This window comes from Myotis davidii, unplaced genomic scaffold (assembly GCF_000327345.1).
Source record: "Myotis davidii unplaced genomic scaffold, ASM32734v1 scaffold1439, whole genome shotgun sequence".
Classification (NCBI taxonomy): Eukaryota; Metazoa; Chordata; class Mammalia; order Chiroptera; family Vespertilionidae; genus Myotis; species Myotis davidii.
The window spans coordinates 400,013-415,198 of record NW_006292342.1 but is presented as its reverse complement, the minus strand read 5'-3'; the positions used below and the strand labels follow the sequence as shown (position 1 = coordinate 415,198).

Here is a 15,186-nt window from a genome sequence, read left to right as displayed (position 1 = left end):
GGGAGCAAGCCGAGGCCGCCATCAGCACCTTCCACCAGAGCTGCCTGCGGGAGCGCGAGCTGTCTGTGCAGCTGCAGCCCGCTGACGCCTTGCTCTGCGTGGCCAACCTGCCCCCCAGCCTCACGCAGCAGCAGTTCGAGGAGCTGGTGCGGCCCTTCGGCAGCCTGGAGCGCTGCTTCCTGGTCTATAGCGAGCGCACTGGCCATTCCAAGGGGTATGGCTTTGCCGAGTACATGAAGAAGGACTCGGCTGCCCGTGCCAAATCGGACCTGCTGGGCAAGCCGCTGGGCACGCGCACCCTCTATGTGCACTGGACAGATGCGGGGCAGCTGACACCCGCCCTGCTCCACTCCCGCTGCCTCTGTGTTGACCGCCTGCCCCCTGGCTTCAGTGACGTGGACGCCCTGCGTCAGGCTCTGTCGGCTGTCCACACACCGACCTTCTGCCAGGTGAGCTTGTGCCTGGAGTGGGAACCTGGGGAGCAGATGCCAGGCCTGGAGCACCTGGGCGGGGTCCTTTGGGTTCACCTGCCCTCCCCAGTCTCCCGGATCCCTTTTCAGTAAAGTGTTGGCATTGCCATTTTGAATGGGGTTCTTGTTAGGCCACTTGGTGGAGCTCAGACAGGAGCCAGATGACTAGGGCTCAAATCCCTGCATTCCCAAAATTATTTTCGTTGCTACTTCATAACTGTGATGTTGCTACTGTTATGAATCGTAATGTAAATATCTGATATGCAGGATGGTCTTAGGCGACCCCTGTGAAAGGGTCGTTCGACCGCCAAAGGGGGTGTGACCCACAGGTTGAGAACCTCTGCCCTAGTGCCTGGTTTAACCTCTCTGGCCTCTCCCCATGTGAAGTGCAAGTGAGGCTGCCTTTGTAAAAGCTGGGCAGAAGGCTTGTTCATCCCTCGTTCACCTTCACTTCTGCACTCGTTAGCTGTCTCTTGAACACCTACTGGGTCCCAGGCCCGCATTGGGGAGACTGCTCTGGAGGAGCCCACAGTCTGTTTAGCCTTAAGGTTAGAAAATGGATTGACCAGGTTCATTCTTAAGGGATTCAGTGTTCACACATTGGTTAGCAAAACATCCCTGGTTCATCCAAGTCACACTTGTCAGGCACGTCTGTATGTGTGCCCGTGACAAGCACAGTGGGGTGAGAATCGGCCAGGCCCAGCCCTGGCAGAGCCCCAGATGGTCTTGGCCTCCCCCAAGGCAGACGTTCCTTTAGCACTCACTGGATTCTGAGCACGTTATTGCTGTCCCTTTTTTTCCGTAACAACCTGTAACAGGTATTATCCCCATTTTCATGTGGGGACACTGAGGTACAGCGGGGTCAAGTAACATGCCCCAGGTTATGCAGCCAGGGCCTGGTAGAGCCAGGATTGGAACACTGCAGCCTGACTCCAGAGCCCCAGGCAGCCTAGAGGAAGCTGATACCTGACTCAGACCCCAGCTCTGGTGTTAGGTGGGGCCCACTCCTCTTGTATGAATGCTTTTAGGACTTGGGAATGGGACATGTGTAGGAACTCCTCTCCTTGCTCTCAGCATTCATTCATGCTCCTGTACCTACTGTGTGTTAGGCCCTGGGTGGGGCTCAGGACATGGATGAATTAGTTCGATGGCCACTTCCTCACGCGGAGGTTGAGGTTGGCAAGAACTACAAGTTCTCTCTTTGAGCCTCAGTTTCCCCATCTGGTTGCCTTTTGACCCTCTGAGTCTCTGTTCATCTGTGATTGTGAGAAGATGTGTGTCCCGGCCTTGGTGTGGGGCCTGGCCAGAGATGGGCTGATGGCTGGAGGCTACCCTGCCTGGCACGCAAAGCGGGTGCTGGGCCCCAGCCAACAGCCTCCCTGAGCTACTATGGCTGGAGTGGGACCCTTCCCTGCCCTTGTTGAACATCTTATTGAATCCCTACAACTACCCTTTGAGGTAGATACAGTAGCTGCCCCACCTTACAGATGAGAAAACTGAGGGCCAGGGAGGGGCACCTGCCCAGGCCAGCCAGCCAGTTGGAGGTGGGCTGGGAGTCAAGGTCAGGCAGCTGACTCCAGGGCCTGTGCTCTTAACTGGTGCCCTTGCCTCCCACGATGGCCGATGCCACTCTGGGAATCTGCTGTTGTCCTGGGGATGGGGGGCTTTATTCTCAACATAATCAAGATGAGACCAAGGTCCCATAGCAACTCACTCTAAGGCACTTTGTCATTTATTCACAGGCAGATTTACATCTTATAGTTGCTTTATTTCATTACAGAGTTGCTTAAAAATGCTTGAATGTTATAAATATGTATAAAGCAGGTTTCACATGACCTTGTGAAAAAAGCCTTTTCCACTTAGTTGCTTTTCTGAAAGGACAGTCCAATCACATTTGGAAATTCAGCACATTCTGTGGTAAAGGCTCCCTCCAGCCCCCCAGCACTTTTCCTGCAGAGCCCCTGCTTGTACCAGTTTGTTGTGTCCTTCCAGCGAGATTTTATTAAGCGTTTTCAACGAATGTGTTTGTATGTTCCTGCATTCCTCTCTTGACCCATTCGTTGCTGTGCCTGCGTTGGTTTGGTTTTTCCACTCATTCTGTCTTGGGCATCTTTCGTTGTTCAGACATGAGAGCTTCCTCAGTCCCTTTGCAGCTGTGCCATATTCCATTTTATGGACTCTGGACCATTCCCTCCTGGTGGACACTGGGTTGGTCCCAAACCACCCTACCTCAGTCAGAACCCAGAGAAATGACACTAGTTCTTGGGAGAGCCATCGCCACCCTGAGGTGGCCAGTCCTGTTAAGGGTATCAGCTTTGCCTTGCTTGATCCCAGCTCCAGCTCTGTGGCCTGGGCAAGGGACTGCCACTCTCTGAGCCTCAGTTTCCTCATCTGCAGAGTGGGCATGCTGACAGGGCCTGCATCTGGACACAGTGAAGAGCCCAGCTGAGTGCTCTCACCCAGTATCTGCTTTCCCTGGGATAGCCTCCATCCACAATGCCAGCTCTCACAATATCCTGAAAACCAAGAGGTCTAGCAGCAGAGAACCAATGTGGGGCTGTCCGTGGCCTTTCTCTTAGTGTCTTGATGCAGAGCTACTTGCGTGTTTGATTTTCAGGGTGCCCTGGACCCCACTGGAGTGACTGATGTGTAATATGTATGTGTGGCATTCTTCCTTTCTGATTTCTTAAAAATTCTCAGTCTGGGAACACATCTGGCCTAAGGGCCTGGAGGAGGAGCTGTAAGCCTAAAGTACCAAATGGCTGCAATCAAGGGGGATGCACAGGCCTCCCTGGTCTGCCCGGGAGATCGCACCTCTGTTCCCTGTCCTGTGGCTCACTGGCTGTTACCTTTCACCTGAGCTCAGAGGCCGCTTGCTTTGCCCCCAGGCTCTGTGCCTTCCCAGCCCTGGCTGCAGTGTCCTTGGCCTGAGGCTCCTGACTTGGTGGTGCTCCAAAACCACCCACCGGCCTCTTTTCCAGCCAGCCCCTCCTCCCAGCCCTGAAACCTCAGCTTGCTTCCTATGCTCAGGAATCTCAAAGTCCCAAAGTGACACTGGCATGAAGCCCAAGGGAGTTGATCCCTATGAGACAGATCCCAGCGTTGTCCTCCCACCAGCTGTGTGACCTTGAGCATACTGACTTCTCTGAGCCTCAGTTGCCCCCTCTGAGAAATGGGTAGGATGCAGCTTCTCCAGGCCATAGAGAAGATTCAATGAGCTAATGAAGAACAGGGCTCAGAACAGTGCCAGGCCCAAAAATCTACCCTCTCTGGCGGGGAGGGGGTCTCTTAATCGGGATCCATGCCTGGTCACAGTTGTCACTCTATGTGAGAGTGGTCACTGCCCCCTGGCACTCACGTCCACCTCCCCGCACCCTCACCAGCTGGCGTACGGCCAGGATGGGCAGCTGAAGGGCTTCGCTGTGCTGGAGTATGAGACTGCCGAGATGGCTGAAGAGGTGCAGCAGGAGGCAGACGGCCTGGCCCTGGGGGGCAGCCACCTGCGCATCTCCTTCTGTGCCCCAGGACCCCCTGGGCGCAGCATGCTGGCTGCGCTCATCGCTGCCCAGGCCACGGTGAGTGTGTGCCCAGGGAGTGGGAATGGGAAGCTGGCGGCGCGGGGGGGTGGGGGGGGCAGGCCCTCCCTTGAGAAATCAGGCTCTTGGCGGTCACCACTCAGGTTCTGGGGGCAGTAGGGAAGGACGAGGCCTCACCTCTGTGGCCTGGCAGGGCTCTGAACCACCGTCCTTTTCTCTCCTCAGGCCCTCAATCGGGGCAAAGGACTCCTGCCTGAACCCAATATCCTGCAGCTGCTCAACAACCTGGGGCCTTCCGCCTCCCTCCAGCTGCTGCTCAATCCCCTGCTTCACAGCAGCTCGGGAGGCAAGCAGGGTAAGGCGTGTCGCGTGAACAGCGGGCGGGGTCCCCAGCCTCTCAGCCGGCGTCTCCCAGGGACTGTGTTCCCACCTGAGCTCCCTGTGACAAGAGCCCCATGAGCAAGAGCCGTGTTAAGAATGGAGGTCACCTGCACGGGGTCATAGGTGGGAGCATTGCAGCCTGCAGTGAGGCAAGGTGGTGGGAAAGGGGCCATCCTTTCCCAGGGCAGACTCCCTTCCCAGGCCCTTCCTTAGGGCTGTTCACTTGCTCTCTCATGGCTTCAGGTGCAGGGCTGCCTCTAATTGCAGAGGGGGGCTTCCATCCAGGGATCACCGCCCATTTCCCGGGTCTCCCTCCAGGTCTCCTGGGTGCCCCTCCAGCCATGCCACTGCTCAATGGGCCTGCTCTGTCCACGGCGCTGCTGCAGCTGGCCCTGCAAACCCAGGGTCAGAAGGTAACATGGGTGTGGGCCCTAGGTTCCCTCCTTACTCACATGTGCTGCCACAGCCCCTTCCTTTCAGTTTCAAACACTACTCACATCTGGGCCTTGCCTTCGGGGTTGTGGGCCATCTGGCTGTGTCCTTGGTGCTTGATATGGGGCCTGACCTGTCACGGGTGCCCAGGACTCAGTTTGGGGAAGAACCTGGCCCCACCAGGGAATAGAATGGCCTTTCACCCCTACTCTCTCACGCAAAGACACAAAAATAGACACACACACACACACAAATATACATACCATACCACTTCAGTGCACACACGGAGACACATGCAAAAACTGATATACATGGGGACACATACACACACAAAAATAGACACCACACCTTAGTATGGTACCGGTGTGTCAGACAGAGACATGTGCGTGCGCACGCGCGCACACACACACCACACATAGATGGACACAGAAAAATAGAACATACATGTACTACCCTGTCTGGTTTGATTCACTGGGGCCCTGTCAGTGTCATGAGTATGTCTGATGATAACTGACAGTGTGAAGTTGTGGGCTTGGACTTTTTCGTGTGTCTAAGAGACTGACTGAATCCATGTGTAGCTCAGAATGACTCCTTCCGTGATAATGAGCAGGAGGCTGGGTGTGGGCTGGTGGGTGCCTAAGGATTGTCACGGTGTGTGTGTGATACTAACACTGGGGTGGTAGGCCCTGACGGCTGAGTGTATGGTCCATGTTCCCTGGGTCTCAGGTGGGCCTTGACATGCAGGAGGTACTTGGTTACCACTAGCTGGCCAGGTGGATGATGGCCAGGGTGTCACAGACATTGGGGGACCCGTGAACAGCGTGGGCTAGAGTCTGGGTGTGCGGGGCATTGAGACCCTTGGCAATACCTGTCTGCTGCTAAGGCCACACTGCCCCCATCACCAGCTGATTGTGCTCTGTCCCCAGAAGCCTGGGATCCTGGGAGACTCTCCCTTGGGCCCCCTGCAGCCTGGTGCCCAGTCGGCCAACCACCTCCTTGGGGAGCTGTCTGCAGGTAACAGACCCTGCGCCTGGTCATCTCTCTGGGCCCATTCTGCTTCCCTTTCCCTATTGGGTGGTACGTTTCCAGCTGCATGGCCTTGGGCAAGTGCCCTAACCTTTCTGGGTCTCAGTGTCTGTCAGCTGGGTGCCTACCTTGTGGGGGAACCCAGGAGTATTCTGGGAGTTGATACACGCAGAGGGCTTGCTCAGTGCCCAGCGCATAGTTGTTCCTCGGCAGTTCACCCTGGTCTAAGCAAATGCTTTAGGACCCTGGGAAGGAAGGGTCCTGTATGGGCCACTGACATTCTTTTCTCTGTAGGAGGGGGCCTGCCCCCGGAGCTGCCACCCCGGCGAGGGAAGCCACCACCCCTGTTACCGCCACTGCTTGGTCCTTCCGGAGGCGACCGAGAACCCATGGGCCTGGGTCCCCCAGCAGCCCAGCTCACTACACCCCCTGCCCCTGTGGGACTCCTAGGCACTGGCCTTAGAGGCCTACAGAAAGATAGTGGACCTCTGCCAACACCGCCCGGGGTAAGGTCCTGTCCTGGGCCCAGCACTGTTCCAGTCTCCTGCCCTGCGATGTTTCCCATCAGGAACCCTCTCGAATCCAGCCCTCTCGCCACAGGTCTCACTGTTGGGGGAGCCTCCCAAGGACTTCCGGATCCCCCTGAACCCTTACCTGAACCTACACAGCCTGCTCCCTGCCAGCAATCTGGCGAGTAAGGAGGCCCGGGGCTGGGGAGGCGCCGGGAGAAGCCACCACCCAGCTGAGGGCCCCCTGCCTAACCCCCCAGTCCCCAGAGGCGGCGGTGGTGGAGGTGGCGGCAGCAGCAAAGCCTTCCAGCTCAAATCCCGCCTGCTCAGCCCCCTCACCAGCACGCGCCTGCCCCCCGAACCAGGGCTTCCTGACAGCTATGGCTTCGACTACCCTTCGGTGAGTATCTTTCTGCCCTGTTGTCAGCCCTCCCGAAGGCTGGCCACTGTGGCCCTTTGTCCCCTGGGAGCAAGTCATTCTCCAAACCAATATTTCTCTAGCACTGACTGTGCCAGGCCCAGCACTGTGACAGTGGGGAACATGCCAGACACGGTCCTTGCCCTTCAGTCTCTTGTTTGTTTCTGCACATCAGACCTTGCTTCCTGTCTGTCTTTCTCTCCCAAGAGGCCTTAGGCTATACTTCTCCTTAGAGACAGGGCTCAGCTTCCTGTCTCTCTGCCCTTCTCTCTCCTCTCCCCTCTGAGATTCCTGTCTCTATCCCTGGGGAACTGTTCTTTCTATGACTCCAACGTTTTCCAGGTCAGATGTTGCAGACTGGCCACTTGCAGGCCACCTGTGTTGTTTGACCCACACTGTATTATAAGAAAACTAGTGGCCTGGTGCATGGATTTGTGCACATTGAAAGGAAATCAATTAGAAGAAATATTTTAATATCGCTATTCATCCTTTCTCTATAATAGAACTGTCAGAGATGAAAGAAAATTAGTAAAATGTATATGAAAATAATATATAAATTGATTAACAAACAATAACAACATGATATAACAACAACAAAGACATGATATGAAAACAAAAACATGATACAAAAAAACCCAAAAACATGATATAAAAACAATGACTGATAAATTTATTAAACTTACTCTAATATCTCCCTATACACCACATTAAGAGTAAAGACACTTTCAGAGTGCTTGACTAATTTCCCTTGTGATGAAGTATTTACAACTTTAACGCCACGCACTCTTCAAACTAAAGAGAAAGCAACATATAACTGACCATGTCTGAAACGGGTTCAGGTAGGAATATTCCTACTCTGTCTAGATTGGTGCCAGTGAGAGCTTTATATGTATCGTGCATGTGTGAGTCACCGTTTATTTTTAAATTGCCAGTGTGCGTCATACGTACCAGATGGTTGGACGGACGTATGGTCGGTCACTTAGCCTTTTGTATATAAAAGAGTAACAATTGATAGTGAAGTCTATTAAAAAAAACACTGAAGTAAACGCTGATACCAACATATAAAAACTGCAAGCATTCACACAACCCTGTTGCTCAGCTTGCCTTGAAAACTCCAAACACCTGGCTCCAGTGGGGCCACATGACTTCATAGTAGTCATCTCTGGGTCTTAGGTGGAGCCATCCTTGGGACAGAGCACATTCTGCCTCATTGCCCCACTCTACAGGTCGAGTTTCCCCTCTACTGGAAGGGGCAAACTTCCCTAATGACATCTGTGCTGGAGAATTCAGCTAAGAGTGAGGTTGTTGCAGATCCCAACCCAACACACTTTCTCCCACTTTCATTCAGGACATGGGACCTAGGCGGCTCTTCTCCCACCCACGGGAGCCAGCCCTCGGGCCTCACGGACCCAGCCGACACAAAGTAAGAGCTGCCCTGTGAATCCCACCTTCCAGGTGTATCAGTTAGCTTTTGCTGCATAACAAGTGGTCCTACAACTTGTGGCTTAGAATGGCAAACATTTTATCATTTCATACCATTCTGTGGGATGGTGGGTGGGTGGTTCTCTACACTCACATTATAGCTCAGCTGAAGCTCAACAATTTACAGGGGCCTTAGTCATATACCTGGTGGCCAGTAGGTTGGTAAATGGGCCTTGTCTGGGGGCCTCTGCTGGTGAGCTCCACGTGGAACACCCTCCAGCTGGCCAGCCTGCGTACATACACGTGGTGGTGATCCCAGGATTCCCTAGAGGCAGAAAGGAGCCAGGCACCTCTGCTTGTTGGCCAAAGTCCAGAGTCATTTAGGAGTGGTTTACAAAAGCGGATGGATACTGCAGTAGTCTTCCTTACTCAGCCTGCCTCCTCTCTGCAGATGTCCCCTCCACCCAGTGGCTTCAGCGAACGGAGTGGTGGAGGTGGTGGGGGATCCTTCTCTCACTTTTATTCGGGCTCGCCCACTTCCTACTTCACCAGCGGCCTGCAGGCTGGCCTCAAGCAAAGCCACCTTAACAAGGTGAGGAGCCTCCCCCAGCTGAGCACAGGTTCCCAGGGACAACCAGGACGCAAGGGATCCCTGTGACCCTCGGTGCCTAGGTCAAGGCTGGGTGGTGGCAGGGATCAGTTTTGCTTAGCGCCAAGGTGAATTAGAACAGCTTTCCTGCACCTGTGTGTGTAGCACCTGGTGCTGCCCGGCCTTCTGAGCCTCCGCTTAGTCTCCCAGAAGCCACGTGTTGGATGTTCTTGGCCCCAGTTGACAGATGAAAAAACTGAAGCTCAGAGACAGGGCTAATGTGCCCCCAATCATGGCGAGTAAACAACAGAGGCATGATTTGAATCTGAAGTCCTGACCTTTGTTCTGGGGGATGTTTCTTTTATCCCATCTCCCATTTCTGCCAGGCGGTTGGTTCCTCTCCACTGGGCTCCGGAGAAGGGCTCCTGGGCCTGGGCCCTGGGCCCAATGGCCATAGCCACCTGCTGAAGGTACGGGCAAGGGTTGAGGGCACACACAGCTGGGGAACGGTGACCCCCAGGTGGCCCCTGACTTGCTACCCCCTCTCCTCTGTTTCTAGACGCCACTGGGTGGCCAGAAACGCAGTTTTGCCCACCTGCTGCCCTCGCCAGAGCCCAGCCCAGAAGGCAGCTATGTGGGACAGCACTCCCAAGGCCTTGGTGGCCATTATGCAGATTCGTACCTGAAGCGCAAGAGGATTTTCTAAGGGGCTAGTGCCAGAGATGCTCCAGGGCCTGCACCAAATCGCTTCTGGGTTTTCTGGTGTTTTGTTTTTTTGTTTTGTTTTTTCCTTTCAGTAATAGAAAATCTCTGAAAGACTTTGCTGACCAACCAGCTGGAGCCCAAGGAGTATGGGAGAGTCTGGGGGCTACTCTGCATCTCTGGTCTGCTCCTAGCACGGAAACCCTGCAGCCTTAAGAGAGAGCAGGCTGGGCCCCTTTCTGCCCTCCCTGTGTCCGCCAGCATCTGCCTCTCGGGGAGCCCTCTTCTGCCTCGTCGCTCCTGTATCTTGGCCTTTCGAGTGCCTTGGAGGTTTCCCTGACCTCCCGTGAGGATCAGAGACTATCCCTCTTTTTTAACTTTGACAATTGACTTTTGTTTCCTTTTCTAATTTTTATTATTTTTTAAACAATCCAGGACGACCCCCAGGTCTTATACCTGCAAGTTTCAACATGTCTGAGCCTCCATTCCACACTCTTCGGTTTGAAATGGCTCGGCTCTTTTCTCTTTCTCCCATGTCTTTCCCACCCACCTCCGCCATTCCTCTACCCACTGAAACCAGTCCCCTGCTCTTTGTCTATGGGAGTCCGGCACTGTGCACCTCACTGAGCCTCTGCTGACTCCCCCCATGTTGAAGATGAGCACCGCCATCCCTGGCCAGGTCACTTGGAGCTGGCCTCCCCTTGGACCATTGCTGGAATCACACAACTCCATGCAGATAAACTCTGCTCCTGCCCACCAGCAGGACCTGTTGACCTGAAGTGACCCTGGGCCCGCCCCTGGCCCGCTAGGCCACAGCTTCCTTCTTACTCTGGGCGTCTCCCATCCTCTCACACAGACCTTTGCTGAATTAAAGTTTAGAAGTAAATGGTTTTAAAGAAAGCAGAGCTGACTGGTTCTTGAGACAGTGGGCCTGGGTGGGAGGGCTGGGGTGGCCCTACAGGTCTTGGTGTGCCAGATCCCGTCGCTGCCTCTGCCCCCCAACTCCAGCCATGGCTGCCCCACCGCCGTGGGCGCTTATAGTGCGGTAATTAGTCCGCCTCGCTCGCGCGCTACCGCGCATGCTCCAGTTCCGGGTCACGTGACGCCTGTCATGGCCGCCTCCGTGGCCCGGGGTGGCGTGAGTGCTGGGCTCTTGCTGCGGGTGGCCAAAGGTCGCTGGTGGAGCCGTTCTGGGGGCTTTTGGAGATCCGGGGAGGCGGCGTCACCAGCGACCGCCAGGAAATTCCGGGTGACAGGTACCTGCGGCGCCTCGGGTCCGGGGTTGGGCAGCACTAACCCGTCGGATGCCCGCAGGGCGCTGCGCGCGGCTCATCCAACTGTGTTTTCCAGGCTCGCGCTCGGCAGGGGAGGAAGAACCGAGCGGCCCCGAGCGGCCCGGGGACGTGTGAGTGCGGGTTGGGGGCGGGAGGACTCCCCACTCCTCATCCCACGAGGTTTTCCCGGCCCCCCCCTTCCCCGCAGCCTTACCGTTAGAGTCCCCCTGTGCTCCGTCCTGCTTCCCTGCCCTAAGCCTGGACTCCACCGGAACCCGGGCCCGCGTCCATGCGGCATCCGCATCCCTCTGTCCTCAGGGTGAACGTGGTGTTCGTAGACCGGTCGGGCCAGCGGATCCCGGTGAGAGGCAGAGTCGGAGATAATGTGCTCCACCTGGCCCAGCGCCATGGGGTGGACCTGGAAGGTGGGAGCCAGGCACAGGGAATTCCGAGGCCCTTCATTCCTTGAAAACAACAACACACACACATTAGTTGTCTCTCTGCTGATTAACCCTCCATGGCTTCCCACGGTCCTGGGCTAAATCTAGATTCCTCAGCACTGCCTCATCCCTGTCCAGGGAGCTCTCAAGGTTCCTTCCCCGGCGTTGTTTATTGAGCATTTACTGGAGGCCATGACAACTCCTGCCTGGGAGCTTGTGTTGTCTTTCTCCTTCCTTCCTCTTCTCGCCACACTGGCTTTCTTGCTGTTCCTCAAACCGCCTAGTTCATTCCTGCCCCAGGACCTTTGCATTTGCCGCCCCAGGGTCTGAAGTGATTTTCCATCAGATCTGGTTTCTTATCCTTCACGTCTCAGCGTAAATGTCATTTTCCTGACAATAGCATCCTCTTCAGTGGACCTAGAGTGTGCATGGCCCAGCCTCCCTCTTACGTGACTGTGTTTTATTGTTTTCATAGCACTTCTCACCATTTTGTTTCCTTCTTTGTCATCTCTCCCCAGAATGAGATCAGAAACCCTGTTTTCCTTGTTTACACGTATCTGTTGCCTCTCATGGTATTTAGACACAACAGGTATTAAGTCAGTATTTGTTGAAGGAAAGATAATAGCAGACATTACTTTAAGCATATTGACACATATTAACCGACTTTTCATGACAACTTTATGTCATAGTTTATTTATATATTATCATTTTATTTATTTTTGTTTTCAAATATATATATTTTTTATTTCAGAAAGGAAGGGAGAGGGAGATAGGAACATCAGTGATGAGAGAGAACCATCAATCAGCTGCCTCCTACATGCCCCCTACTGGGGAGTGAACCTGCAACCCTTGCATGTGCCCTGACCAGGAACTGGAACCGTGACCTCCTGGTTCATGGGTTGAGCAACACTGGCCAGGCAGATTATCACATTTTATAGGTGAGGAAATTGAGTCCCAGGTTACGTACACCTGGTCCAAGGTGAAGTGGCAAAATTAGATTCAAACCCAGCAATTTTAGCCACTAAACCTATGCTGCTCTTCTATGAATACTGAACACTAGTGTGTGCCAGGCAACAATGTACTAAAATAGGTAAGGCTCCTGTCATTTCACACCAGTTCCAACCTAGTAGGGAGTAAACATGTAATTATATCATCAGCAACTGATGATGGTCTGAAAAAAAAAAGTACAGGGTTATTTGTTGGGTGAATGTAATAGGGAGGCTGATTTAGTCGTTAGAGAGGTGGAGATGTTGGGGGTGGAGTGCGGGTTGCGGCAGGCCTTCCTCAAGTTTTGTTCTGGAATCCAGTAGCTGGCAGTCTAGGACATAGATTGGAATATGAGTTTTAGAGGCAGGTGGCCTGTTTTCAAATTTTGCCTCTTACCAGCTGTGTGACCCTGAGCAAGGTACTTAGCACCTTTTGGCCTCTGTTTTCTCACTTATAAAATGGGATAACTTAGCTCCCTCTTCCTTGGGTTGCTACAGAAGAGTAAACAGATCTCATGTGTAATGCTTAGTACCTGGCACATGGTTAGTGTGTAGTGACTAATTGGGACATTTATATTAGACTAGAGGCCCGGTGCACGAAATTGATGTGTGTGTGTGTGGGGGGGCGGAGTCCCTCAGCCCAGCCTGCACCCTCTCCAATCTGGGACCCCTCGAGGGCAGTCGGACATCCCTCTCACAATCCAGGACTTCTGGCTCCCTACCGCTTGCCTGCCTGCCTGATTGCCCCTAACTATGCTGCCTGCCTGTCTGATGGCTCCTAACTCCTCTGTCCACCTGCCTGATCCTGATCATCCACAACTGCCTTCCTCTGCTGGCCATGTTGTGGTGGCCATCTTGTATGTTGGAGTGATGGTCAATTTGCATGTTACTCTTTTATTAGATAGGATAATCTTGATCTCAGGAATGAGGATGCTAACAAGGTGGGAAACAGGGTGAAGGAAGAGATGCTAGGGAACACTTGGAGTTTCAAGGCCTGATTTCTCCCCGGTAGACAGGGAGGTTCTGCTGGGACAGGAAGCTGCCTTGCTTCTCCACTCTCGTTACCCGACATGTCTGGGAGAGAAAGGAAAATATTCTGTCCTGTCATTCGCTTGTAACAGATGTCTCTCAAGCATCTACAACATGCCATGTGAGGCTCAGTGCCAAGTACAGAGAGAGGAAGACAGGTTGACAGGGTGTGATCAGTGCTGTACAGAAATTAATAAATTAACAAGGGGGAAGGACAAGAAACAGGCAGGGGGACTTGGAGGACAGCTGGGTTCCGAAGTACAAGATCTTTCGAGTTCACGAAAAGAGTGGCGAGAAGAGCATCCCAGGCTGAAGGTGTAGCAAGTGCAGCGGTCCTGTGGTGGTGGCGGCGTCGAGCCCAGGGAGCCAGTGTGGTTGATGTGGAGTGAGTGAAGGGGTGGGGGGGCCACCAGGACTGCGTGGGGGAGTCTGGATTTCATTCTGGCTGTGAAGGCCCTTTGGAAGGTTTTAGCCCAAGGGGGACATTATCCCCAAGCACAGTTCTCAGTCATCAGTCAGAGGACTGGGAATGTGTCCAGGGACAATCAGAAAACCCCAGCTTCTGCCTCTTCCAGCCTTTATTTCCTGTCTCCTTCCCCTAATGCACTGGTGCTGAGTGAGCCAGTCCCTCCTTCAGGAGCAGAAAGGAGGCAGGAACACATTTGCCCAGCACAGTGACAGCAGGGGAATTCAAAGGCCAATGGGAACCTGCCTGGCCTTTCCCTCTCCGTTTGCTGGGGAGTCCTTGGGAAATGCGACACCTTGGACATCTCTTTGCAAAACCCATCCACAGCTCAGGAACAGCGGGGGTGTGGGGGGGGGCTCCCACAGGGCATACAGGCGGGAGGGACAGATTAGGGGCACGTGATGAAACAAAAGGCTTCCCCCTTGGCTTTCATTGGGTGATGATGCCACTTACCTAAACTCCCTTCACTTGCTGCCCTCCAGGGGCCTGTGAGGCGTCCCTGGCCTGCTCCACCTGCCATGTGTATGTGAGCGAGGACCACCTGGACTTTCTGCCTTCTCCTGATGAGAGGTGAGCGGGCAGCCCCCTCGCAGCTCGGAGCCGCAGGGTTGGCTGTTGAGCCTTTTCCTTCCCAGTGTCCAGAGGCCCACTGGGCAGCCCTAGCTTTTCTCCCCTCTAACCCTTCCCCTGGACTCAGTCGGCCTGCCCCGCCCTGGCCTGAACGGTGATCTCTGCTCCTCTGAGCCCTCACCAGCTGCACCAGCGTGCCCACTGCTAACCACTGCCTCCCTCGCCCAGGGAGGATGACATGCTGGACATGGCCCCCCTCCTCCAGGAGAACTCCCGGCTGGGCTGCCAGATCATCCTGACCCCGGAGCTGGAAGGGGCCGAATTCACCCTGCCCAAGATCACCAGGAACTTCTACGTGGATGGTCACGTCCCCAAGCCGCACTGATAATGGGCAGCTGGACCCTCCCGGACACCCGTGGCCCAAGGGCCAGGACTGGAGAAACAGCCACGTTGCCAGCCCAGCCCAGAGCGTGGACAGGCCCGAGAGATGCCAGAAGCACCAAGAGGGCCAAATGCTTCAGAGAGACCCCATGTCCAGGCTCTGGTGGAGACAGGGCCCCTGCGGAGGCAGCCTCTCCAAGCCCCGGAGAACCTGCGTGTGGAAAGGGGTGGAATCTAATTAGAGTGACAATAAAACCACCTTACGGAACTCCAGCATCCCGAGTGTCCTTGGCGGGGAGGTGGGGGCAGCCCCGTCCCGCCCCGGAACTACAACTTCATCTTCCAGGCCCTCGACTCTCACCTCCCACAGCAGGGAAACTGAGGCAGAGGCCTGGAGGCCTGGCACGGGGCCTGGAGGCTGGAGGGCTACGCGTGCGTCAGTAGGGCAAGGCCCCGCCCCTGCAGCCGCGGAGGGATATGCAGGGGCCCAGGCCACGAGGGGTGTGCAGGGCCCCCAGCAGCGTCCGGGAGTAGGAAGGGGAAGGGCCCGGCTGG

At 54.8% G+C, this 15,186-nt stretch overlaps 2 protein-coding genes across 4 annotated transcripts in view; both read left to right on the top strand.

Annotated features, from left to right (window-relative positions):
- Positions 1-9,906, top strand: part of RAVER1 (ribonucleoprotein, PTB-binding 1) — a 14,404-nt gene extending 4,498 nt beyond the window's left edge. Inside the window, exons 4-14 of one of the 3 annotated variants that reach the window (XM_006765753.2) lie at positions 1-449; positions 3,854-4,045; positions 4,232-4,361; positions 4,706-4,800; positions 5,746-5,833; positions 6,140-6,351; positions 6,446-6,754; positions 8,121-8,195; positions 8,646-8,786; positions 9,170-9,253; positions 9,343-9,906. The exon at positions 1-449 is cut by the window's left edge and continues 2 nt beyond it. In XM_006765753.2, the coding sequence (XP_006765816.1) occupies positions 1-449; positions 3,854-4,045; positions 4,232-4,361; positions 4,706-4,800; positions 5,746-5,833; positions 6,140-6,351; positions 6,446-6,754; positions 8,121-8,195; positions 8,646-8,786; positions 9,170-9,253; positions 9,343-9,489 (1,922 nt within the window). In that variant the 3' untranslated portion in view covers positions 9,490-9,906. The remainder of the gene's footprint in view (positions 450-3,853; positions 4,046-4,231; positions 4,362-4,705; positions 4,801-5,745; positions 5,834-6,139; positions 6,352-6,445; positions 6,755-8,120; positions 8,196-8,645; positions 8,787-9,169; positions 9,254-9,342) is intronic. The other 2 variants (XM_006765756.2, XM_006765755.2) reach the window with 2 other exon arrangements.
- Positions 9,907-10,412: 506 nt separating this feature from the next.
- FDX1L (ferredoxin 1-like) lies at positions 10,413-14,899 on the top strand. The gene is made up of 5 exons (XM_006765752.2): positions 10,413-10,741; positions 10,836-10,890; positions 11,078-11,184; positions 14,163-14,250; positions 14,479-14,899. Exons 1-5 carry the CDS (start codon positions 10,597-10,599, stop codon positions 14,633-14,635), a joined length of 552 nt encoding a protein of 183 aa, XP_006765815.1. The 5' UTR covers positions 10,413-10,596; the 3' UTR covers positions 14,636-14,899.
- The last annotated feature ends 287 nt before the right edge of the window (positions 14,900-15,186 follow it).